The 25,471-nt window shown below is 42.9% G+C and overlaps 1 protein-coding gene across 1 annotated transcript in view; it reads right to left on the minus strand.

Annotated features, from left to right (window-relative positions):
• LOC120940886 (A-kinase anchor protein 7-like) overlaps positions 1–25,471 on the minus strand; it is a 159,192-nt gene that overhangs the window by 43,321 nt on the left and 90,400 nt on the right. The window contains exons 5-6 of the mRNA XM_040353997.1: positions 20,607–20,764; positions 9,167–9,279 (exon numbers count right to left, since the gene is read on the minus strand). Of these exons, the coding sequence (XP_040209931.1) occupies positions 9,167–9,279; positions 20,607–20,764 (271 nt within the window). The remainder of the gene's footprint in view (positions 1–9,166; positions 9,280–20,606; positions 20,765–25,471) is intronic.

Genomic DNA, 25,471 nt, shown 5'->3' on the forward strand with positions numbered 1-25,471 from the left:
CAGTTCACAGTTACAAAAAAAAGTGTTAAAAAAAAAAAAAAAAAAAAGTAAAAAATAAAAACACACAAAAAAATATAAAATAAAAAAAACAAAAATAGTTGTCGTTTTATTGTTCTCTCCCTCTCTATTCTCTCTCTATTGTTCTGCTCTTTTTTACTGTATTCTATTCTGCAAAGTTTTATTGTTGTTATGTTTTTTCATGCTTGCTTTTCAGGTATGTAATTTATTTTACTGTTTTCAGGTACGCCATTCAGCTGTTGCGCGGACTTATTTATCTTGACAGCAACAGCGTTTGCTCCCACGATATATAAAGCCGCGACTCCAGTGCTGTAGGAGGTGATTTCACCACCACAGTTAAAAAAAAGAGCATATATGACGAAGCATGCGGGCAGCAGGGGCGGAGGAGCGATTTTGCTCCTAATGCCGCGTACATACGGTTGACATTCCTACGGAGGCTTTCCCGTGGAAAAGTCTGACCATGTGTACACGGCATAGAAAAGTCCGACCGTGTGTACGCGGCATAGAAAAGTCCGACCGTACGCGGCATAACTTTTTTGCGGGAGGATGCCCCCATGCTTTGGCATATATATATATTTTAGGCACAGGTTGCGTTAAAAAATGTTTTATTTTTTACTATGTTTTTTTATAGGTATTTGCTTTGCAGGTATGGTATGATCTTACTGTTATACTGGAATGTTACTTTGTTTTAATGTTAACCATCATTTGCTTAGCAGGTACGCCATTCAGTTGCAGTGCGGATTTATTTAGCGTGACAGCAACAGCGTTTGCTCCCACGATATATAAAGCCGCGACTCCAATGCTGTAGGAGGTGATTTCACCACTACAGTTCAAAAAAGAGCATATATGCCGGAGCATGGGGGCATTAGGGGCGGAGGAGCGATTTTGCTCCTAATGCCGCGTACATACGGTTGACATTCCTACGGAGGCTTTCCTGTGGAAAAGTCTGACCATGTGTACACGGCATAGAAAAGTCCGACCGTGTGTACGCGGCATAGAAAAGTCCGACCGTACGCGGCATAACTTTTTTGCGGGAGGATGCCCCCATGCTTCGGCATATATAAATGGTGCATGTATGCCCATCATTAGAAGTGGGTGGATGAAGGGAGGTATTCTAATGGTGGGCATACCCACCGATCAATCTTTTTTTTGTTCAGCCAACAGACTGCATGAAAAAAAAAAAGATTACAATACATGTCCAACAAGAACCATCAACGTACTGGTATGTTGCAGGACTTTGAATGGTTATACCAGAATGATGCCTGCGGGTTTAGGCATCATCTTGGTATCATTCTTTTCAGCCAGCGGTCGGCTTTCATGTAAAAGCAGTCCTAGCGGCTAATTAGCCTCTAGACTGCTTTTACATTCAGTGGGAGGGAATGTCCCCCCCCCCCAGATATAAACGGCGCCATTGAGAATATGGGAAAGCATTTTATCACACCGATCTTGGTGTGGTCAGATGCTTTGAGGGCAGAGGAAAGATCTAGGGTCTAATAGACCCCATTTAAAAAAAAAAAAGAGTACCTGTCACTAACTATTGCTATCATAAGGGATATTTACATTCCCTGAGATAACAATAAAAATGGTAAAAAAATAAATAAATGGAAGGAACAGTTAACAAATAAAATAAAAAAAGCGAAATAAATATATAAAAAAATAAAAAAATAAAAAAAAGCATCCCTGTCCCCCCCTGCTCTTGCGCAAAGACGAACGCAAGCGTCGGTCTGGAGTCATATGTAAACAGCAATTGCACCATGCATGTGAGGTATCACCGCGAAGGGCAGATCGAGGGCAGTCATTTTAGCAGTAGACCTACTCTGTAAATCTAATGTGGTAACCTGTAAAGGCTTTTAAAGGCTTTTAAAAATGTATGTAGTTTGTCGCCACTGCGCGTTTGTGCGCAATTTTAAAGTATGTCGTGTTTGGTATCCATGTACTCGGCCTAAGATCATAATTTTTATTTCATCAATAATTTGGGCAATATAGTGTGTTTTAGTGCTTTAAAATAAAAAAAAGTGTATTTTTTCCCCAAAAAATGCGTTTGAAAAAACGCTGCGCAAATACTGTGTAGAAATTTTTTTTGCAACACCTACCATTTTAATCTGTAGGGCCTTTGCTTTAAAAAAATATATAATGTTTGGGGGTTCAACTTTACTTTCTTGCAAAAAAATAATATGTTTTTATGTAAACAAACAGTGTCAGAAAGGGCTTTTTCTTCAAGTGGTTAGAAGAGTGGGTGATGTGTGACATAAGCTTCTAATTGTTGTGCATAAAATGCCAGGACAATTGAAAACCCCCCCAAATGACCCCATTTTGGAAAGTAGACACCCCAAGCTATTTGCTGAGAGGCATCTTAAGTCCATGGAATATTTTAGATTTTGACCCAAGTTGCGGGAAATATAAATATATATATATATATATATATATATTTTTTTTTGCGCAAAGTTGTCACTAAATGATATATTGCCCAAACATGCCATGGGCATATGTGGAATTACACCCCAAAATGCATTCTGCTGCTTCTCCTGAGTACGGGGATACCACATGTGTGAGACTTTTTGGGAGCCTAGCCGCGTACGGGACCCCAAAAACCAATCACCGCCTTCAGGCTTTCTAAGGGTGTAAATTTTTGATTTCACTCCTCACTACCTATCACAGTTTCGAAGGCCATAAAATGCCAAAATAGCACAAAAAAACCCCAAATGACCCCATTTTGGAAAGAAGACACCCCAAGGAAACTGCTGAGAGGCATGTTGAGTCCATTGATTTTTTTTTTTTTTGTCCAAAGTGATTGAATAATGAGAAAAAAAAAAAAAAAAAGAAAAATGTGTCACTAAATGATATATTGCTCACACATGCCATGGTTATATGTGGAGTTGCACCCTAAAATACATTCTGCTGCTTCTCCTGAGTACGGGGATACCACATGTTTGGGACTTTTTGGGAGCCTAGCCGCGTACGGGACCCCGAAAACCAAGCACCGCCTTCAGCATTTCTAAGGGCGCAAATTTTTGATTTCACTCCTCACTACCTATCACAGTTTCGAAGGCCATAAAATGCCAAAATAGCACAAAAAACCCCCAAATGACCCCATTTTGGAAAGTAGACACCCCAAGCTATTTGCTGAGAGGCATGTTGAGTCCATGGAATATTTAATTTTTTTGCCCCAAGTGATTGAATCATGACCAAAAAAAATTAAAATAAAAAAATGTACAAAACATTGTCACTAAATGATATATTTCTCACACATGCCATGGTTATATGTGGAATTGCACCCCAAAATACATTCTGCTACTTCTCCTGAGTACGGGGATACCACATGTGTGGGACTTTTTGGGAGCCTAGCCGCGTATGAGACCCCGAAAACCAAGCACCGCCTTCAAGATTTCTAAGGACATAAATTTTTGATTTCATTCACACAAATCTTGAAGGCAGTGCTTGGTTTTCGGGGCCCCGTACGCGGCTAGGCTCCCAAAAAGTCCCACACATGTGGTATCCCCGTACTCAGGAGAAGCAGCAGAATGTATTTTGGGGTGCAATTCCACATATAACCGTGGCATGTGTGAGAAATATATCATTTAGTGACAACGTTTTGTATTTTTTTTTTTTTGGTCATTATTCAGTGACTTGGGGCAAAAAAATTAAATATTCCATGGACTCAACATGCCTCTCAGCAAATAGCTTGGGGTGTCTACTTTCCAAAATGGGGTCATTTGGGGGGGTTTTGTGCTGTTTTGGCATTTTATTGCCTTCGAAACTGTGATAGGTAGTGAGGAGTGAAATCAAAAATTTATGCCCTTAGAAATCCTGAAGGCGGTGATTGGTTTTCGGGGTCCCGTACGCGGCTAGGCTCCCAAAAAGTCCCACACATGTGGTATCCCCGTACTCAGGAGAAGCAGCAGAATGTATTTTGGGGTGCAATTCCACATATGCCCATGGCATATGTGAGAAATATATCATTTAGTGACAACGTTTTGTAAAAATTTTTTTTTTTTTTTTTTTGGTCATTATTCAATCACTTGGGGCCATAAAATTAAATATTCCATGGACTCAACATGCCTCTCAGCAAATAGCTTGGGGTGTCTTCTTTCCAAAATGGGGTCATTTGGGGGGGTTGTGTGACATCTTGGCATTTTATGGCCTTCAAAACTGTGATAGGTAGTGATAGGTAGTGAGGAGTGAAATCAAAAATGTATGCCCTTAGAAATCTTGAAGGCGGTGCTTTGTTTTCGGGGCCCCGTACGTGGCTAGGCTCACAAAAAGTCCCACATATGTGGTATCCCCGTACTCGGGAGAAGCAGCAGAATGTCTTTTGGGGTGCAATTCCACATATAACTATGGCATGTGTGAGCAATATATCATTTAGTGACAACTTTGTGCAAAAAAAAATCAGTTTGTCATATTCCCGCAACTTGTGTCAAAATATAAAATATTCCATGGACTCGACATGCCTCTCAGCAAATAGCTTAGGGTGTCTACTTTCCAAAATGGGGTCATTTGGTTTTTTTTTTTGCTATTTTGGCATTTTATGGCCTTCGAAACCTTGATAGGTAGTGAGGAGTGAAATCAAAAATTTGTGCCCTTAGAAATGCTGAAGGCGGTGCTTGGGTTTTGGGGCCCCGTATGCGGCTAGGCTCCCAAAAAGTCCCACACATGTGGTATCCCCGTACTCAGGAGAAGCAGCAGAATGTATTTTGGGGTGCAATTCCACATATAACCATGGCATGTGTGAGAAATATATCATTTAGTGACAACTTTTTGTAAACATTTTTTTTTTTTTTTTTTTTCGTCATTATTCAATCACTTGGGACAAAAAAATTAAATATTCAATGGACTCAACATGCCTCTCAGCAGTTTCCTTGGGGTGTCTACTTTCCAAAATGGGGTCATTTGGGGGGGTTTTGTACTGCCTTGCCATTTTAGCACCTCAAGAAATGAGATAGGCAGTCATAAAATAAAAGCTGTGTAAATTCCAGAAAATGTACCCTAGTTTGTAGACGCTATAACTTTTGCGAAAACCAATAAATATACGCTTATTGCGATTTTTTTTACTAAAGACATGTGGCTGAATACATTTTGGCCTAAATGTTTGACTAAAATTTAGTTTATTCGATTTTTTTTACTTTTTGTTATAAGAAAAATCATTTTTTTAAAAAATTTACGGTCTTTTTGCGTTTATATCGCAAAAAATAAAAATCGCAGAGGCGATCAAATACCATCAAAATAAAGCTCTATTTGTGGGAAGAAAAGGACGCAAGTTTCGTTTCGGTACAACATTGCATGACCGCGCAATTACCAGTTAAAGCAGCGCATTGCCAAATTGTAAAAACACCTCTGGTCTTTAGACAGCGTATTGGTCCGGAGCTTAAGTGGTTAATACGACGACTATTAATCAGCAGACAACTTGCTCTATCTCTACTGTATACTTGCTATTTGTCTGTAAACACACCTCTGTACTCCACTCCTCCTAGTAAGCAGTCCTGATATCCTCCTTTCCAGGACTGCATACTCCTGATTGCTTGCATCTGAATCATCCAAGACATTTCCATTATCCTTGGACAGGTAAGCATGTTTCCTCTAGGAACTAAAAATGTCCTGCTAATACAGTATAATATTAACCTTTGATTTTCAAGACATGCCACAATTAACAGTCAGACTGTCAAGTGACACATTGACAGGACTTACAAGGTATACAAGATGCAAAAAATATTTCAAGATGGATCAACAGGTCAGTAATGAAGTATCAAACTACTGTATACGGACCCTAACCTAATTCTTTGCATGAGAAGATACCCACTGGCTGAGCTAAAAAAAACTGCTGTCTAAAAAACATCTTTATATTTGTAAAAAAAAGGGTTAGGGTTAAGGTTAGGGCCTAGGGTTGGGTTGGGTTAGGGTTAAAATTGCATGATGCCTTCAAAAACACCAGAGCCCCACATGGAATGTATTCAGTGGACGATTTGTTATATACACTTATCTGCTACCCATAAAAAGATGCATATGATCAGACATAATTCAAGAGTATACCTTGGAACCCAAAAGATTCTCTTATTATTATATTATTAAAATGTTCCAAAAAACACCCACGTCATCACATTACTACCATCAGCATCAACAGTAGACCCAAGACAAGATTACCGGACTCTGCTGTGTACACAAATATCAAGATTTGGCAGATCACATTTTTTGGGGGTTCCTTTCTATCTTGGTATTTTTATGTGCACAGTTCATAGCTGTAGGCATCGTCTCCTGCTGCTGTTCAGCGACACTTCTCAACACACCAATGTTGTAAAGAGTGGTTACTTGCATAGTTATGGACTTTCTTCTGTCTCCATTCTGTGGGCTGTTACTGAGCTAATCCAAGTGATCCCTAAATATTGGGTCTCGCCATTAAACAGGCCTTCCTCTGTACACGGTTACTGCCCAAGCCCTCCCAGACCGATCTGTTTGCCATACATGTGCACAGAATGCAGTCTGATAATTTTAGGCCTCGTACAGACGAGGGGACAGTCCGCATGCTAAGAAACATTTGTCCGCTGCAAAACGGTCGGCTGGACAAATGTCCGCTAGAAAAACCTGTCCGTTCGACCGTACACACGACCGAACATGTCTGGTGAAACTGGTCAGCGGACCAGTTTCAGCAGACATGTTCGGTCGTCTGTACGAGGCCTTACAATCCCCTTCATCCCCCTGATCCAAATCAAGCTCCAAATGCCCAAAACATCATGCAGAGCCCTGCAGGTCCATCATGGTTAATATTATGGCTCCAGGAGTCCAAGTGAACACTCAGCGCCCAATAGATGTTCACTTAGAACATGTTCTGTCAGTGGGGTCCTCTCTCACTGCCAGGAGGACAATCACTTCCCCAAACCACCACCACTATGCTGAGGAGTTTTAGTTATAGTATATTTTTAGTATTGACTGTGCATTATTAATTACATTATAAATTACACTTTAAGGTTTCTGTATTAATTGGAAGTCTAGTATATTAAAGGGGTTGTAAAGGTTCCTGTTTTATTTTCTAAATAGGCTCCTTTAAGCTAGTGCATTGTTGGTTCACTTACCTTTTCCTTCAATTTCCCTTCTAAATGTTTTTTTTCTTTGTCTGAATTTCTCACTTCCTGTTCCTCCTCAGTAAGCTGTTTTGGCTGACTAACCCCCAGCCACAACAGCTCGGATAATGGGGGCAAGCTTACTGAGGAGAAACAGGGAGTGAGAAATTCAGACAAAGAAAAAAAACATTTAGAAGGGAAATTGAAGGAAAAGGTAAGTGAACCAACAATGCACTAGCTTAAAAGAACCCATTTAGAAAATAAAAAACTAACCTTTACAACCCCTTTAAGCATTTACCTTGCCATTCAGACTCATTCCCTAGATGAGGCCGCATCATGCATTTCACTATGCTGCTATAGGACGATGCTGCTTCTCTGTTCTCTTCCCAGTTGAACATTCCCAATGAAATGTTGGAACAATTTAGTCCCCAACGAGTTCCTGCCACCCTAAGGAAATGGCACGGCACCATCTTCAGGTAAGCAAACAAACTGCAGAACACCACTTTCCTACAAGTCTGCCTATTTTTATAAATTACTCTCATTAACCACTTAAGGACCGCCTCACGCCGATATATACGTCGGCAAAATGACACAGCTGGGCACAAGCAGGTACATTGCCCTTTAAGAGCCTAGACGTGGGTCGTGCGCACCGCCGGCACCTGAGCTCTGTGACTGGTGTCCCGCGATCGAATCACAGAGCTGAAGAACGGGGAGAGGCAAGTGTAAACAAATCTTTCCCCGTTCTTCCTTGTGTGAGCGTCACTGATCGTCTGTTCTCTGTCATAGGGAACGACGATCAGTGACATCACACGCCAAGCCACGCCCCCACACAGTAGTAATCATTTCCTAGGAAACACTTAACCCCTTCAGCGCTCCCTACAGGTTAACCCCTTCACTGCCAGTGTCATTTTCACAGTAACCCATGCATTTTTATAGCACTGATCGCTGTAAAAATGACAATGGCCCCAAAATAGTGTCAAAAGTGTCCAATGTGTCCGCCATAATGTCGCAGTCATGATAAAAAAAAAAAATGCTGATCGCCACCATTACTAGCAAAACATTTTTTTAATAAAAATGTCAAAACTATTCCCTATTTTGTAGATGCTATAACTTTTGCGCAAACCAATCAATAAATGCTTATTGTAAATATGTAGAAGAATACGTATCGGCCTAACCTGAGGAACCAAAAAATATATAATTTTTTTTTGTATATATATTTTTGGGGAATATTTATTATAGCAAAAAGTAAAAAATATTGAATTTTATTCAAAATTGTCACTCTATTTTTGTTTATAGCGCAAAAAATAAAAACCGAAGAGGTAATCAAATACCACCAAAAGAAAGCTCTATTTGTGGGAAAAAAAAGGACGTCAATTTTGTTTGGGAGCCACGTCGCATGACCGCGCAATTGTCAGTTAAAGTGACACAGTGCCGAATCGCAAAAAGGGGCCCGGTCCTTTAGCTACAAAATGGTCCGGGGCTTAAGTGGTTAAAGGGTGTTTTGCCCACAGAACTGCTACTCACTGGAGTATTTATGTTTTTGATAGTGCTCCATGTAAACACAGTTACTGAAAATCTGCAACCACAATCACATTCAATTTAAAAAAGTTTAAATCAACTGAAGCTCCTAGCTTTAGCTACATGTTTTATGTTAAAACAAAATGCAGTCGAATAAGTTGGTGGATTTGGAGGACAACCATTTAGGACACCCACCACCCTCATTCTGCCTGAAAGGACAATGGAAAACTATTGAACTCCAAACTGTATGCACATATAAAGTACTTTGCATGGCAAAATTACCAAGCACAGCCCAGTGGAGGTGGGAGCCAGATAGTCTGTTAAGTATCTTTCTATAACCACACACCTATACTTCAGAGCAGAGCTGCACGTACCTGTGCACCATGGCCAATACAGTTGCTGACCACACTTGTAAAATGTAGTGTCCAGTAAAGAGAATTCAAGTTCTATGGACTCAATTGTATTTTGTGTGTCCTTGTTATTTTATTACAAGTACAATATAAAACAAACTATGTGGTACAAAATTAAACATGTTGCCTTTTTTTTAGTTTGACTCCTACAGAAAGAAAAATCTTTACCTTTCTCCGTAGGAATGGAGCCTTTGTGAGCTTCAAAAAAGTTAAGTGTGGATTAAAATCTTTGCTTCCGGAAATATCCACACCCATATGCATGAAACTTTCTGTCACAGCTTCTGTTGGAAAAATAGAGTAGACTAATGAAAATTCTGTGGTATTTAAAAGCTACCAGTTTGTAAGTAGACACTGCCCTGACGGGTCAGTATTTGGCGCATTATAAATCCATTAAATCAATCAATCAATCATGTTTGCGCATTTTAGAGAATAAAGAGATTTTTAATACAGCTTACCTGTAAAATCTTTTTCTTGGAGTACATCACGGGACACAGAGCGGCATTCATTACTATATGGGTTATATGGAGTACCTTCAGGTGTAGACACTGGCAATCTCAAACAGGAAATGCCCCTCCCTATATAACCCCCTCCCATAGGAGGAGTACCTCAGTTTTGTAGCAAGCAGTATGCCTCCCAAAATGGTCCTCAAAAAAGAGGGGTGGGAGCTCTGTGTCCCGTGATGTACTCCAAGAAAAAGATTTTACAGGTAAGCTGTATTAAAAATCTCTTTTTCTTTATCGTACATCACGGGACACAGAGCGGCATTCATTACTATATGGGATGTCCCAAAGCAATGCTTACAATGAGGGGAGGGAGAACATCTCCAAGACAAAAGGATTTAATTTAGAGATATACTCAAATCATAATAAATCCAACTTAGTTGAGAAAAATAAAATTTTTAAATTTAACTCGAACAAGAGGAGCCCCCGGAATCCGAGGGTCTCAAACTGCAGCCTGCAGCACTGCCTGCCCGAAGGCAGTATCAGTATTCCTTCTTACGTCCAACTTGTAGAATTTTGTAAACGTGTGGACAGAAGACCAGGTTGCCGCCTTGCAAACTTGAGCCATAGAGATCTGGTGGTGTGCTGCCCAGGAGGCGCCCATGGCTCTAGTAGAATGAGCCTTTAATGATACTGGAGGAGGCAACCCTTTCAAGCCGTAGGCCTGAGTGATTAATTGCTTAATCCACCTAGAAATGGTGGACTTTGCAGCTGCCTGCCCCTTCTTGGGCCCATCCGGTAGAATGAACAGCACATCTGTCTTCCGGATCTTCTTTGTAGCTTTAAGATAGGCCTTCATGGCCCTGACAATATCCAAGGTATGCAGCAACCCTTCCTTTCTGGAAGTAGGTTTAGGGAAGAAGGATGGTAATACCAAATCCTGGTTCAAATGAAAACTGTATATGACCTTCGGAAGGAAGGAAGGATGAGGGCGGAGAACGACCCTGTCCTTATGAAAAACAAGATATGGTTCCTTACAGGATAAGGCTGCCAGCTCCGAAACTCTTCTTGCGGAAACTATGGCAACCAAAAATACTAACTTCCTTGTCAGTAGAACCAAAGGAATATCAGCCAACGGCTCAAACGGTTGTTTCTGTAAACTTGACAGAATAAGATTTAAATCCCACGGACAAAGCGGGGATTTAACTGGAGGTCTAATACGTAAGACCCCTTGAAGGAAGGTCTTAACCAGCGAGTGGGTGGCCAGCGGCCGCTGAAACCACACTGACAGAGCAGAAATCTGTCCTTTGATTGTGCTTAATGCCAATCCTTTATCCACTCCTAGCTGGAGAAAACTTAATACTCTATCGATGGTAAATTTGCGAGAAAGCCATCGCTTGGACTCACACCAGCCTACATAGGCCTTCCAGACCCTGTAATAAATCACCCTAGAGACCGGTTTCCTGGCTCTGATTAGGGTAGAGATTACTTTCTGAGACAGACCTCTACCCCTGAGAATCAGGGATTCAGCTTCCAGGCCGTCAAATTTAGATGCCGTAAGGCAGGGTGGAGGATCGGACCTTGCGATAGCAGGTCTGGCCGTAGAGGAAGAGTCCACGGGTCTCCCACTACCATCCTTAAGATTAGTGAGTACCATGCTCTTCTGGGCCATGCTGGAGCTACCAGGATGACTGGTATGTGCTCCACCCGGATCCTGCGCAGCAGGCGGGGTAGTAACTGGAGCGGGGGAAACGCATAAAGAAGTTTGAACTGATGCCAAGGGCAAACCAACGCATCGGTTCCGCAGGCCATCGGATCCCTTGAGCGGGACATGAACCTGTCTAGTTTCTTGTTGAGTCTCGATGCCATGATATCCACGTCCGGCACTCCCCATCTTTGGCAGAGTGCTTGAAAGACTTGTGGATGCAGAGACCATTCCCCCGGCCATAGAGTCTGGCGGCTTAAGAAGTCCGCCTGAAAGTTGTCCACTCCTGGAATGAATATTGCCGATATGCAGGGCACATGAGCCTCTGCCCATAGAAGAATCAAGCTCACCTCTCTCTGAGCGGCTTGACTCCTGGTTCCCCCTTGGTGATTTATGTATGCCACGGCCGTGGCATTGTCTGATTGAATTCTCACCGGGAACCCCTGCAATTTTGACGTCCAAGCCCTGAGGGCTAGTCGAGCAGCTCTGAGCTCCAAGATGTTGATGGGCAACTGCTTCTCTGGCTTTGCCCAAGTACCTTGGCGAGTGCAACCATCCAAAATTGCTCCCCAGCCCGTCAGGCTGGCGTCTGTGGTCACTATCTTCCAAGCCACTGGGCTGAAAGACTTCCCCTTCAGTAGATTCTGAGGGTCTAACCACCAACACAGACTTTGTCGGACTCTTGATGAGAGCGGCAACGGGATATCCAAGGCCTGTGGCCTTCTGCTCCATGCTGACAGGATGGCTGCCTGTAGGATGCGAGTGTGGCTCTGGGCGTATGGTACCGCCTCGAATGTGGCCACCATCTTGCCTAGTAACCTCATACATAGGCGAATAGTCGGTTCTTTCTTGCTTAGAACCAGTAGGATTAATTCCTTGATGGCTTTTACCTTCCTCAGAGGTAGGAACACTCCTTGTTGTTCTGTGTCTAATCTTATGCCGAGATATTCCAACTGCTTTGTGGGCTGGAAAGCTGACTTTTCTCGATTTAGGACCCAGCCGAACCTCTCGAGGTATTGGACCGTGAGGGCCACTGCTCGCTCCAAGCCGGGAGACGAGTGATCTATGACTAGGAGGTCGTCCAGGTATGCTAGGATCGTGACCCCTTGGATCCTTAGTTTGGCTAGGATTGGAGCTAGGACCTTCGTGAACACCCGGGGGGCCGTAGCCAACCCGAAGGGAAGCGCCACGAATTGGAAGTGACGCGAAGCCACCATGAAGCGTAGATATCTTTGATGTGGCTGATAAATTGGAACATGAAGGTAGGCATCCTTTATGTCTATGGACGCCATGAAGTCGTCCTTCTGGAGTGTGGCAGCTGCTGACCGCACGGATTCCATCCGAAATGAGCGGATCTTTAGATATGCATTTACCATCTTTAGGTCCAAAATTGGCCTGACATCTCCATTGGATTTTGGGATGATGAATAGGTTGGAGTAGAAACCCAGCCCCTGTTCCAGGACTGGTACCTCTACTATTACTTCCTGGGAAAGTAGATGATCTAATGCCGATCTTAATGCGGCTCCCTTTTCCGGATCGTTTGGAATCCTCGACTTCTGGAAATGAGGAGGAGGAAACCTTAGGAAATCTAATTTGTAGCCTGTGGCCACGGAAGACCGTACCCACTCGTCGGGAATGCTGGCTTCCCAAATCTCTGAAAAGAGTCGCAGCCTTCCCCCCACCTTCGTGGGTGGGGGCGCCCCTTCATAAGGTTGGCTTGGGGGCTGGTTTTGCTGGTTTGCGAAACCACTGCCTTTTGCCTCTAACAGCCTGTCCTTGTGATCTGCTGTTGAAGCCGAAGTTTGCTTTTGCAGGAGGCCGTCGATACTGCTTGGCATTAGAGGGCCCCTGCCCAGGGGAATACTGTCGTTTAAACGCAGGTCCCTGAACCTTCTTCTTAGTTGGCAAGAGAGTACTCTTGCCGTTTGAAATGGTCTGAATGTATTTATCTAGGTCTTCTCCGAAGAGTCGTCCTCCATGGAAGGGGAACCCTACCAGGAGCTTCTTGCATGGGGGCTCAGCCTCCCAGCTTTTTAACCATAAGAGTCTTCTCATATGGATAAGGGATAACGATAAACGTGACGCTTGCTGGATAGAATCCTTGATTGCGTCTACCGTAAAACATATGGCCTTAGGGACATCCGAAAATTTTTCTGCCTGCTGGGCCGGAATAAGTTTAAGCATCTGCTTAAATTGATCCGATAATGCTTGAGCGACCCCAATCGCAGCCACAGCTGGCTGTACTACTGCCCCTGCAGTAGTGAAGGAGTTCTTAAGTAGTGCTTCCAAGCGCTTATCAACTGGATCCTTGAACACCTGTATGTTTTCTACAGGGCATGTTAACGATCTGTTAACACATGAGATGGCTGCGTCCACTGCAGGAGTAGCCCATCTTTTGGAAAATTTTTCTTCCATAGGATATAGGACAGAGAACCTCTTAGGTGGTAAGAAGATCTTATCTGGCTTGTTCCAATCTTGGAACAAAATTCCCTCTAATAGAGGATGGATCGGAAACACAGCATTGCTTTGAGGCGCCCTCAGTGAGCCCAAAGCTGAAACCGTCGATACCTGGAGATCTGGTACTGGCAAGTTGAATGCCCTATGGACCAAGTCCGACAATCCTTGAATCCACCAGCTCTCCCTCAGGGAGACTGCCCCAGACTCCTCTGTATCCGGGTCTTCGATCCCTGAACCTACTTGGTCCTTGTCCAAGAGGTCGTCCAATTCCCCTGAGGAAAGGACCTCCTCTTCTGAGGGTCCGCGCTCGGGCGACGGAGATCTATTCCGCTTACTGCCCCGCATAGCTGCGGCTATCATTTTTCCCATGCTTTTCTGCATCTCTTTTAAAGAGGTGAGTAATACCTCCTCCGTGACCATCTTAGGGTTGGACTGACCCGCGTCAGCTCCAGCCCCAGATCCCGATGGCCCCAAGGCTCCCTGTAGGGAAAACGGCGGCATAGCTTTGTCTGAGACCTCAGACTCTCTGGGGGAATCCCCACCTCTTGTACCCTCTGACCCGGATGCCATGGTACAATACCGAGGTACACCTGCTACCTATTGGTATTTGGAACTATAAAAGTTAATTGTCCAAACACCTGTTTGGGGGATAAAAAAAATGCTTCCTCTCCCCTAGATGACTTTTTTTTTTTTTTTTTTTCGTTTTTGTTTCAAATCCAGGAAAGAAAAAACATTCTGTCCCCCTGAGTAGTATTGCAAAGAAAAACTATGAGATGGAAAAGAAACAGCCTATTTCTAGGCTTGAAAAAACAGTCCTCTGAAGACTGCAATATCCTTTCTGGCCACTGTGTGTCCTCGGCGCCCCGTGCTGCCGCTCTGGTCTTTCTCCTCAGTTCCAAAGTATTGAATGGAACACACAAGGAAGGGCCGCCCCTTCCTTTAAGCCACTGACCCGCCCTTCCCCCCCCAGCAATCTCAAACAGGAAATGCCCCTCCCGACAGGGGGAGGGGGGGGGATTTTGGGAGGAAGGGACCTCTCTGTTCCAGCAAACTGCAGCCTGGAACCATGAGGAGGTCAGCGTTTTGCCTGCTTGCAGGCTCTGAGGAGGAAGACTGAATGGAGCATCGCCTGGAGGCCTGCAGGTAAGCAAAGCTCTCTGACACACACATATATTTTTATATAACACAGGCCCCACTCAATGCTTTTCCAACACTACAAGGGAGGTCACATCTTATGGGGAATAATACATAGAGAGCCATCCTATCTTTATGATATGTGACTAGTTTGCCAGATGCAGTGCATAACTTTAGGCATGTCCCCTGTGACCCCCCAGAAAAAAACCTGCTAAGAACCAAGTTCCGCAAGTTTTCCCCTCACTTACCTGCTCCATGCCGCAGGACTTTGCCAAGCAAGAGGCCCAATCTTCCCCCATCTCCGTGGGGATGTCTAGACCTTCAGGCCCTGGGTTCCTATGAAGGATCCACTGTCCTGGGCCCATATAGCACCCTGGCAACAGAAAACTTTAGGTACCCAAAGGTTTCTAAGTTCTGGGCCCAGGGTCCAGCTCTCTAAAAAGAAAAGCATTATGGGCTATACCCCAAGGGTTTGGGGTCCGGTTACTGACCACTTTAGCGCTGAGGCTTTTTTGGACAGAACCGGTAGCTCACCTAATCCCAAGGATGCGGAGGCAAGCTAAACCATGACTAACACCTAAGACACTGGCGTAAAAACTGAGGTACTCCTCCTATGGGAGGGGGTTATATAGGGAGGGGCATTTCCTGTTTGAGATTGCCAGTGTCTACACCTGAAGGTACTCCATATAACCCATATAGTAATGAATGCCGCTCTGTGTCCCGTGATGTACGATAAAGAAATATGCATTCTCAATCCAGGAAACTATGGCCCAGATTCAGGTAGGAGATACAACGACGTATCTCCAGATACGCCGTTGTATCTCTGAGTGTGACGCGTCGTATCTTGGTGCCTGATTCAAAGAATCAGATACGCCAGAATTTGTCTAAGATACGACCAGCGTAAGTCTCCTACGCCGTTGTATCTTAACTGCATATTTACGCTGGCCGCTAGGGGCGTGTACGCTGATTTACGCCTAGAATATGTAAATCAGCTAGATACGCCTATTCACGAACGTACATCCGGCCGTCCCAGTACAGATACGCCGTTTACGTTAGGCTTTTTCCGGCGTAAAGTTACCCCTGCTATATGAGGCGCAGCCAATGTTAAGTATGGACCTCGGGCCAGCGCCAAATTTTCCGTTGATTAAGTCGTTTGCGTAAGTCGTTCGCGAATAGGGCTGTGCGTCATTTACGTTCACGTCGAAAGCATTGGCTTTTTGCAGGTTAATTTGGAGCATGCGCACTGGGATACTTTCACGGACGGCGCATGCACCGTTCGTAAAAAGCATCATTTACGTGGGGTCACAATGAATTAACATAAAAAACACACCCACATGTTCCACATTTGAATTAGGCGGGCTTTCGCCGGCCTATTTACTCTACGCCGCCGCAACTTTGCGTTGTGAATACTGCACTTGCCTGTCAAAGTTGCACGCTCCCTACGTGAATCTGGGCATATTTGTCTTTGAAAATTATGCAATCTCCTATTACCCCCTCCAGGTTGGGGGAAAAAAAAAAAAAGAATTTTGCTTTAGATAAAACAAGTATCTGGCATGTTTTCCTATTCTCCCTCCTCCAACTTTCATAGGAATAAACATGTTTGCTTAACCAACCAGGTATGCTTGATTTGGAAAGAATATTTACTGTTGGATTGTAGTGAAATGTCTGATCACTATCTGATCTATACTGGTGCATTTAAAGGAAATCTTTTGTGCAAAACTAAATACTAGACATACATAGAAAAAAAAAATTACACATAAAATTGAAATTTTTATGCATTTTTATGATCTAGCTAACGAAAATGCTTTCTTTTCTATCTACTACTGACGTGTAATGATGTCATCATACCAAGATCCATAGAGCTTTCTAAGGCTCTCAGAAAATAAATTGTATGGTAGGTAAATACAAGTCTGGCAAGGGGTAATCTGAAATCCAAAATGTTATAATGGGGTGTTCAGTCAACTCTTGTAAGAGTTGGGGTCAAAGTACATATATCTACAATCAGAAAGATTGCTTCATGTTAATTTACATTATAGGTGTTCTTAAGAAAGTCTTCACTGTCCAAAAACAACATTACTGCAAGATTACAATTGTTTGGTCACAGTAAGTCTCAGTTCACACTGGAACCGGCTGCCGATTGCACAGGAACGCTATATAAAAAAATATATATAGTTGGATTGAAAAGAAGAACATAAAATGAAGGTTTCAAAATGGTAAAAACACATAGAATGTACCATCTCCATACCCGGGGGGATTAAGTAGAAGACCGGGGGAATGTGCCAGGGTCCAGCAAAATCCCTGCTATTGACAGTATATGTATGCTAGTTCAAGGGCAGGGACATTATTCATAAAAACTGAAAATGTTTCAGATTTTTTATATTAAATCATCCCATTAGCTTATAGATGCATCTTCCAAAGTGTAACACATACACACCACTTGTCATTACACATGAACAAGATAGATAAAAAGTAGACATGTGCAATTCATTTAGTTCTCAATTCGTTTAACGAATTTAGACAAATTAGTTAATTTCCGAATTTTTCAATTTTCAAATTTCCTGAATTTGAGAATTTCCTGAATTTCCAAAAAAAGCAAAAAAAAGAAAATAACGAATTTTTCGGTAGTGCACGTCTAACAAAAAACGTATTGAATTATACATAGCACAGTTTTCAGGGAAGCATATGCTCAGCAGTGGTGGCCCATCCATTAGGGAAGAGGATGGCCGCCATGAGGAGATGTATGAGATGGCCATCGCCCAGAGGGAAGTGCTGCCCGCTTGACGGGGTAAGTGCAGGGGCGACCGACTGAAGGGGGGGTGCGATTGACCTGAACTTAAAAAAAAAAAAACAACACAAAACACACACACACACACACACCAGCTGCCACTGATGCTCAAGGTGTTAAAAAAAAAAAAAAGAAAGAAGTGTTTCCTATGTATTCCAAGGACATTGAATGGTTAATATTAGGGGTGTCAAATTTAATCGCTGCATCGCGATTCGGGTGTCTTCCCTCTCCCCTCATCAGCCAATAGATAGTGATCCCAGGCGGTATCATGGTGATGTAATGCGGAAGTGAGGAGCCACACTGTGTGCACGTTGGCAGGGACATGGAGCACTGGGGCTGGAGTTTGTGGTGGCTGGAGCTGTCCCTGCTGCTAAGAGTGGCGGCGGCCGGCTTATGGAGCACGGAGCTCCGAGGAGGAGAGTGGAGCCATCAGTGCTTTTGGTCTCGGAAGGGTTCAGGGCGGCCACGGGGTATCCAGCCAAAGGTGTGATGGAGGAGGATGAGGCAGAGCCGGAGAAGAGCCAGAAGAGCGGTAGAGCCAGGTAAGGGGGCCGCTGGGAGGACACTGAGAGGACTGACATGGTAAGGGAGGTGCCAGACTGTATGCAGAATGCAGATAGGGCAATAAAACCAAAAATGGTGTGCAGTGCTTTGTAGTGATGTACAAAAGAGTCTTATTAAGTAGTGAAATTATATATATATATATATATATATATATATATATATATATATATATATATATATATATATATATATATATATATATATATATATATATATATATATACACACACACATACACACACACACACACACACATACACTGTATATATATATATATATATATATATATATATATATATATATATATATCTCTATCTATCTGTGATTTGATTTAAATAAATCTTCTGTGTATTCAAAGTAATTCCAGTGCTGAGTGTGCTTTGCTGTGTTCAAACCATTCCTGATTTCTGGTGAATGATTTGAACACAGCAGAGCTCACTCAGCACTGGAATTACTTTGAATACACAGAAGATTTCTTTCAATCAGATCAGATTTATATAGAAGAAATGTAGCGGGGTCATCCTGTCAGAGCTTCATGACAGGTCATCCCCGCTCGACTTGTGTTCAAATTGTAAATATGTTAGAACTTATTATGAAATTCTGCATTGCGGGGTTGTGAATAGCAGGAGATATGGACTCCATTGACTCTGAGGAGAAAACAGACTACGCCCCCTTGCAATGCCCCGTACCCTTGGAGCATGTGACAACTCCACTCAGCCAGTCAGAATGGACATGGGAAGTTATTTAAAGAAGGGGCTCTCGGGATCTGCACTTTCTCCTCTGCGGAGCTGCTGATATTCACCGTCGTGCTGTTAGGCCAGAAGCCTGGGCCTAACCACCGAGAGACCAACCATTCAGACGGAAGCAAGACCCCAACGTACCAGCCTGTGTTCCCGGAGATCGAAGAGGCAGCCCAGCTGACAACCGAAGCAGTGGAGCACCCTCGCCCGGGATTCTCTGTGCTGTGGGACAGTGTCTTACCAACGTATCCCTTGTTGAGGAGAAATCAGGCGGGTCGGCCTGTTGGGTGAGAGCACATGCTCAACTTCTGACTCTCTGGTTATCATAGACACCCAGTTTAATTTCACAGGCCACGGACACATGTTCGGCTCATAGCCGGAGTTTAGAGGCCTAGTTAACTGTTACATTATTTCACAAAAGTGACTGACGCTGACGAGCGATCAATTCACCAACGTTCTGCTACACTAGACATTCTGTTGTGTGGGGGGTTTTCTTCTTTGAATATCACCCGTGGATTACAATCTTCTACGTGCACCACCCGGCCGCAACGCGAATATTGACTAATCTACAGAACCTCCCGCTAGAGGCGCTCGCGAGCATAGACTGACTTTTCTTTTTTTTAGTTTAAACGGATGGTACCATTCCTAGGTTCAGAACATCACATTGATTCACATTAATTGCTGATTCTTGCAAGGGCCCTTGCGAATCAGATTGAGCTATTACTTATTGATTGCATTGTATCTGAATCTTATGTCTGTTGTTTCTAAGTTCCTATATAGTAAACTTACCCTTTATATTCAATCATATTCATTGTGTAGAGTATATTTCTTGTCTGGAGGGACCGTTCCATTATAGCAGGTAATTCTTTGTCATAATGTCTCTGCATGCTGTGTGCCTGCTATTGTGATTCCAGCCAGCAGGGGTCACAATATCTCGCTACTAGGGTTCTGATGTGTCAGGGGCGGGTTCAAATTAATTTAACAGGGGTGAACTGAGCCAGAGAGAGTAGATCCCAAAATCAACCAGCGGCTCCTTCGGGGGTGAGCGCTACATAAATATATTTCAGGACTATATTTGTTTAAACCAATGGCCACCACATAGCCCTCACCCACCTCACCTCCATTCACAGGCTCCAACCCCCACCATGCAGCCATGAACTATCTGAGGTCCCATCCATTCTTATCTCTAGACCGACCCCCTCCATTCTTCAGTTCTTTTCACCGCCCAGACTCCATCTAATAATATTTCTGGACTCTTCCAGCCTTCCATTCCTATCCTTTTTTCCTTATTCATGGATTCCTATTTCCCTATTTCTGGACTCTTCCATCCTTTTAGTTCCCATCTCCAGACTACTCCATCCTTCCTTTCCTATTCATGGATTCTTCCTTCCCCATCTCCAGACGCCTCCATATTTATAATCGTGATGCATCGTGAATCGCTGACATGATAATCGAATTCTGAGGCCACCGAAGATGCGCACCCCTAGTTAATATATGTGTGAGACAATTACTGCCTATATTGAAAAGTATTAAGGTAGAAACTAGGGGATGCAAGTGAGGACCTCTGAGAAATATGTTCAGTATGTGTTTAGGAGGACACCTGGGTAAAAGATATGGCCTGTACTGGCCAACTTAGTACTACAAATATATTTGTTGTAAGCAAGCAATCTATCCAACAAATAAACCAAGGAACTAAAAGTACAGTATAGCCGAGAGGAAATGCAGGGATTTTAGTTATTTTCAACTGACAGTTACAAATTTGATTCCACATCCTATGCTGTACCTGCAATTCTGCAGAGCAGTTCTTGTGCATTCTCTGTAATCTTTATGTAAATAACTTGGTCTTTGAACTGTCCGATACCATGAAGTGTTAGTCTTAGTGTTTCACCTTGCAGCAGCTTCTCTACTTTTTCCTTACTTTGCTGTAATGCGGAGACAGCCCTAGTAGAAGGGAATAAAAACAAAAGTAGGCATTTTAAGAACAAGGGGGGGTAATCCACAAAGATCCGGCGTAACTTAATTTTTCCCATTTAAGTTACACTGCCTTAAAATTTCTACCTAAGTGCCCGATCCACAAAGCACTTACCTAGAAATATTTGGCTGTGTAACTTAAATTCCGCCGGCGCACGGCGTTCCTATTTTCATGGGGGCGATTCCCATTTAAATTAGGCGCGCTCCCGCGCCGGCCGTACTGCACATGCTCGTGACGTCATTTTCCCGATGTGCATAGCGCGAAATTACGTTACGCCGAGCTTTGTGGATTGCGACGGGTCAATAAAGTTGCGTCGGGAAAAAAAAAAGATACGGCGCCAAAAAAAAAAATTCAAAACAAAAAAAATAAAAAATCACGTCGCTGGACAGAAGGGTCTGTTTTTACAAGGTGTAAACAGTTTACACTTTGTAAAAGCAGCCCTAATTTTGCGTTTGCAAACTAAAACTTCCGGAGAAAAAAACGAAGCTGAAAAGCTTTGTGGATCTCCGTAAGTGCTAATTTGCATACCCGAGGCGGCATTTCGACACGAAATGCCCCCAGCGGCGGATGCGGTACTGCATCCTAACATCCGGCAGTGTAAGTCCCTTACACATGCCGGATCTTCTGCCTAACTATGGAAAACTGATTCTGTGGATCAGTTCCATAGTTAGAAACAGGGATACGACGGCGTAACAGCAGTTACGCCGGCGTATCCCTTTTGAGGATCTGGCCCAAGGTTCTTTATGTCCTCTTTCAAAATATAAAAAAGTTTTACAATAAGATAGTAGGCTGCATTAAAAAGCTTCTTTGTATAGAATGTCTTGCCAGCAGTGTCCATGTAATTCTAGTTTTCTTAAAGGTGTTGTAAAGGTTTGTTTTTTATTTTCTAAATAGGTTCCTTTAAGCTAGTGCATTGTTGGTTCACTTACCCTTTCCTTTGATTTCCCTTCTAAATGTTTTTTTTTTCTTTTTTTTCTTTGTCTGAATTTCTCACTTCCTGTTCCTCCTCAGTAAGCTGTTCTGGCTGACTATCCACCGCTCAGATTATGGTGGTAAGTTTACAGAGAAGGAACAGGAAATGAGAAATTCAGACAAAGAAAAAGAAAATTTAGAAGGGAAATCGAAGGAAAAGGTAAGTGAACCAACAATGCACTAGCTTAAAGGAACCTATTTAGAAAATAAAAAATGAACCTTTACAACCCCTTTAACATTTAGAAGAAATGCACATCTACGATTAGGTACTACTGATTTTATAGCAGCCATAAAAATATCTTTGTGCTTGTACTTCCCCAGCATTAATGTATATTATCAATTTCAATGTGTAAATCACACTTTATTACTTTCTATAACACCAATTTCAAAAAAGTTGGACACTGTGTGTTCTGCCCACTGGGCCTTATTCAGTTATTGTATTTATGTGATTAAATAATATGTTGGGTTTTCCTTGATGTACACCAGCTAGTTATATGCAGAGCGTTGGCACCACCTACTGTCCCTTTCTGGTATAGTTTTAGCTGCTTGTTTTAATTACATATTGTAATTTCTTAGAATGTGTATATAAAGTTGTTAGAAACTAGAGCATTCTGGGAGGATTCTAGAAGACAGTAAGGCTGTTTCTCCAATCTCTCGCCATCACAAAACTATACAAAGTAAGGTTCTTGTTATCTCATTCTGTGTTCTAGCTTATTGTTTCCTCATTTTATGCAATATTGTACCGATTGATGTTTATTTCATCAATTTGTAGTTTCACCTGGCTTGTTCCAATAAATCTAAGATCAAAGAAATATGGTATCTGATGTTTATAGAGCAAGAAGGTTTAGCTCTCTGTCCTAGAGACAGAACACTGTGTAAAACTGACATAAAACACACAATACAATGATTCACAAATCTCATAAATCTGTATTTTATTCACAATACAAAATATAAAAAACATGTCAAATTTTTAATCTTAGAAAATGTTTCATTTAAAAAAATAAAATAAAAAGGATTAGGTCATTTTGAAATGGATGGGAGCAAAACATTTAAAAAAGGTAGGGACAATGCCTTGTTTACTTTGATGTAACACCCCCTCTTTTAACAGCACTCTGTAAATGTTAGGAAACCAATTGCTGGAGTTTTAGAACAGGAATCTTGTCCCATTCTTGCCAGATAAGAACTCTAATTGCTCAACAGTCCTGGGTCATCTGGTTGAATTTTTGGTTTTTAGATGCACCAAATATTTTCAATTGGTGAGTACAGGGGGGTACAGGCATTACACCGATGGTCCCCAGGGGCCCGGTCGCCCCCGTTTATTTTGTTTGACCCCCCCACCTTAAATTCGCGGCAGGAGAGAGAAGAGAAGACTTGACTTGGTTTTGTTTGTCAGCACCAACCCGTCCTGCTTATCTCGCGGCAGGAGAGAGAAGAGATGACACTTTTGTTACCCCCCTCCCGCTTATCTCGCGGCAGGAGAGAGGAGGGCCCCCCGGTTCTCTGCTCCAGGGGGGCCCTGCCTAAAGCTGTGTAAGGGGCCCCAAAATTTGTGATGGCTGCCCTGGATGGCGGGCAGGCCATTTAGGTACCTGGACTCTTCTACTACAAAGCCATGCTGTTATCATAGATGCTAGATGCAGTATGATGTTCTGCATTACCTTGCTGAAATATGCAAGGCCTTCCCTGAAAAAGTCATCATTTGGATGGGAGTACAGTGCCTTGAAAAAGTATTTATACCCCTAAAACTTTGCACATTTTGTCATGTTACAACCAAAAACTTAAATGTATTTTATTGGGATTTTTTGTGATAGACCAACACAAAGTGGCATATAAATTGTAAAGTGAAAGGAAAATTATAAATGGTTTTACATTTTTTTTTTACAAATAAATGTGTGGCGTGTATTTGTACTTAGCCCCCCTGAATCAATACTTTCTAGAGCCACCTTTCACTGCAATTACAGCAGCAAGTCTTTTTGAGGATGTCTCTACCAGCTTTGCACATCTGGAGTGACATTTCTGTCCATTCTCCTTTACAAAATGGCCCAAGTTCTGTCAGATTGGATGGAGAACATCTGAACAGCAATTTTTAAGTCGTGCCACAGATTCTCAATTGGATTTAGGTCTGGGCTTTGACTGGGCCATTCTAACACATGAATATGCTTTGATCTAAGCCATTCCATTGAAGCTCTGGCTGTAGGTTTAGGATCATTGTCCTGCTGGAAGGTGATCCTCTGCCCCAGTCCCAAGTCTTCTGCAGACTCCAACAGGTTTTTTCTAATATTGCCCTGTATTTGGCTCCATCCATCTACCCATCAACTCTGGCCAGCTTCCCTGTTGAAATAAAGCACCCTCATAACACGATGCTGCCACCAACCTTGTTTTACGGTGGGGGATGGTGTGTTCAGGGTTATGTGCAGTGTTAGTTTTCTGTCACACATAGCATTTTGTTTTTAGGCCAAAAAGTTAAATTTTGGTCTCATCTGCCCAGAGCACCTTCCTTCACGTTTGCTGTGTCCCCCACATGGCTTCTCGCAAACTGCACTTCTAATGGTTGTCTTTCAACAATGGCTTTCTTCTTGCTACTCTTCTGTAAAGGACATATTTGTGGACTGCACGACTTAGGCTGGGTTCACACTATCTTAGCATGCGGATGACAGCAGGGTTTGGTGCATCCTCATTCACCGTTTCAGGTCCGATTTTAGCCTGAATTTTTGGATGAAGTCGGACCTGAAACAGACTAAAAGACGCATAGGGCTCCTGTACAAATTCACAGAGAGACGGTCAAAATCTCCTGCTATTGCGAATTGTGTGAACCCGCATCAAATTTGCAATAATGTGAAACCAGCCGATTAGGACAGATTCTCCCACCTGAGGCTGTGGATCTCTACAGCTCCTCCTCCAGAGTTACCATGGGCCTTTTGGCTGCTTCTGATTAATGCTCTCCTTGCCCGCCCTGTCAGTTTAGTTGGACAGCCATGTCTTGGTAGGTTTGCAGTTGTGCCATACTCTCCATTTTTGGATGATGGATTGAACAGTGCTCCATTAAAAGTTTAAAGCTTGGGATATTTTTTATAACCTAACCCTACTTTACTACTTCTCCACAACTTTATCCCTTACCTGGTGTGTTCCTTGGCCTTCATAATGCGGTTTGTCCGCTAAGGTTCTCTTACAAACCTCTGAGGGCTTTGTGGCAGGCACAGCACTATGAAGTGCCTTAGAAGAATTTTGATTTTTTCTGATCTTTTAGTCCAAACAAAACTGTTACTCTATAATTCCTCTAGCGCTGTTTTATGGAAGCAGTAGGTTTAAAGAGCACACCAAACTCTTAAAGCGGGGGCTCACCCAAAAAAAATGTTTTAACATTACATCCAGCATACTAAGGACATTTACTGTATGCAGGTCATTTTTTTTTCTCAGTACATACCGTTATATTGTCTTTTTGTCCAGGGCTTCCGGGTTCTGATGACTGCGGGACTGGGCATTCCTATCCTTGGATTACATGATTGACGGCTTGTGAAACAGTTCCCCTGTCGCACAACGCGTGTCACCAGATTTCTGGAAATAGCCGAGCTGTGAGTCGGCACTATAAGGCGCCTGCGCCCGCCGTGTAGAGCTGACTGCACAGGCGCCATATAGTGCCGACTCGCAGCTCAGAACCCTGAGGCAGTGATAGGAACGCCCAGTCCCGCAGTCTTTAGAACCCG

The sequence above is a fragment of the Rana temporaria genome, chromosome 5 (assembly GCF_905171775.1).
Source record: "Rana temporaria chromosome 5, aRanTem1.1, whole genome shotgun sequence".
Lineage (NCBI taxonomy): Eukaryota > Metazoa > Chordata > Amphibia > Anura > Ranidae > Rana > Rana temporaria.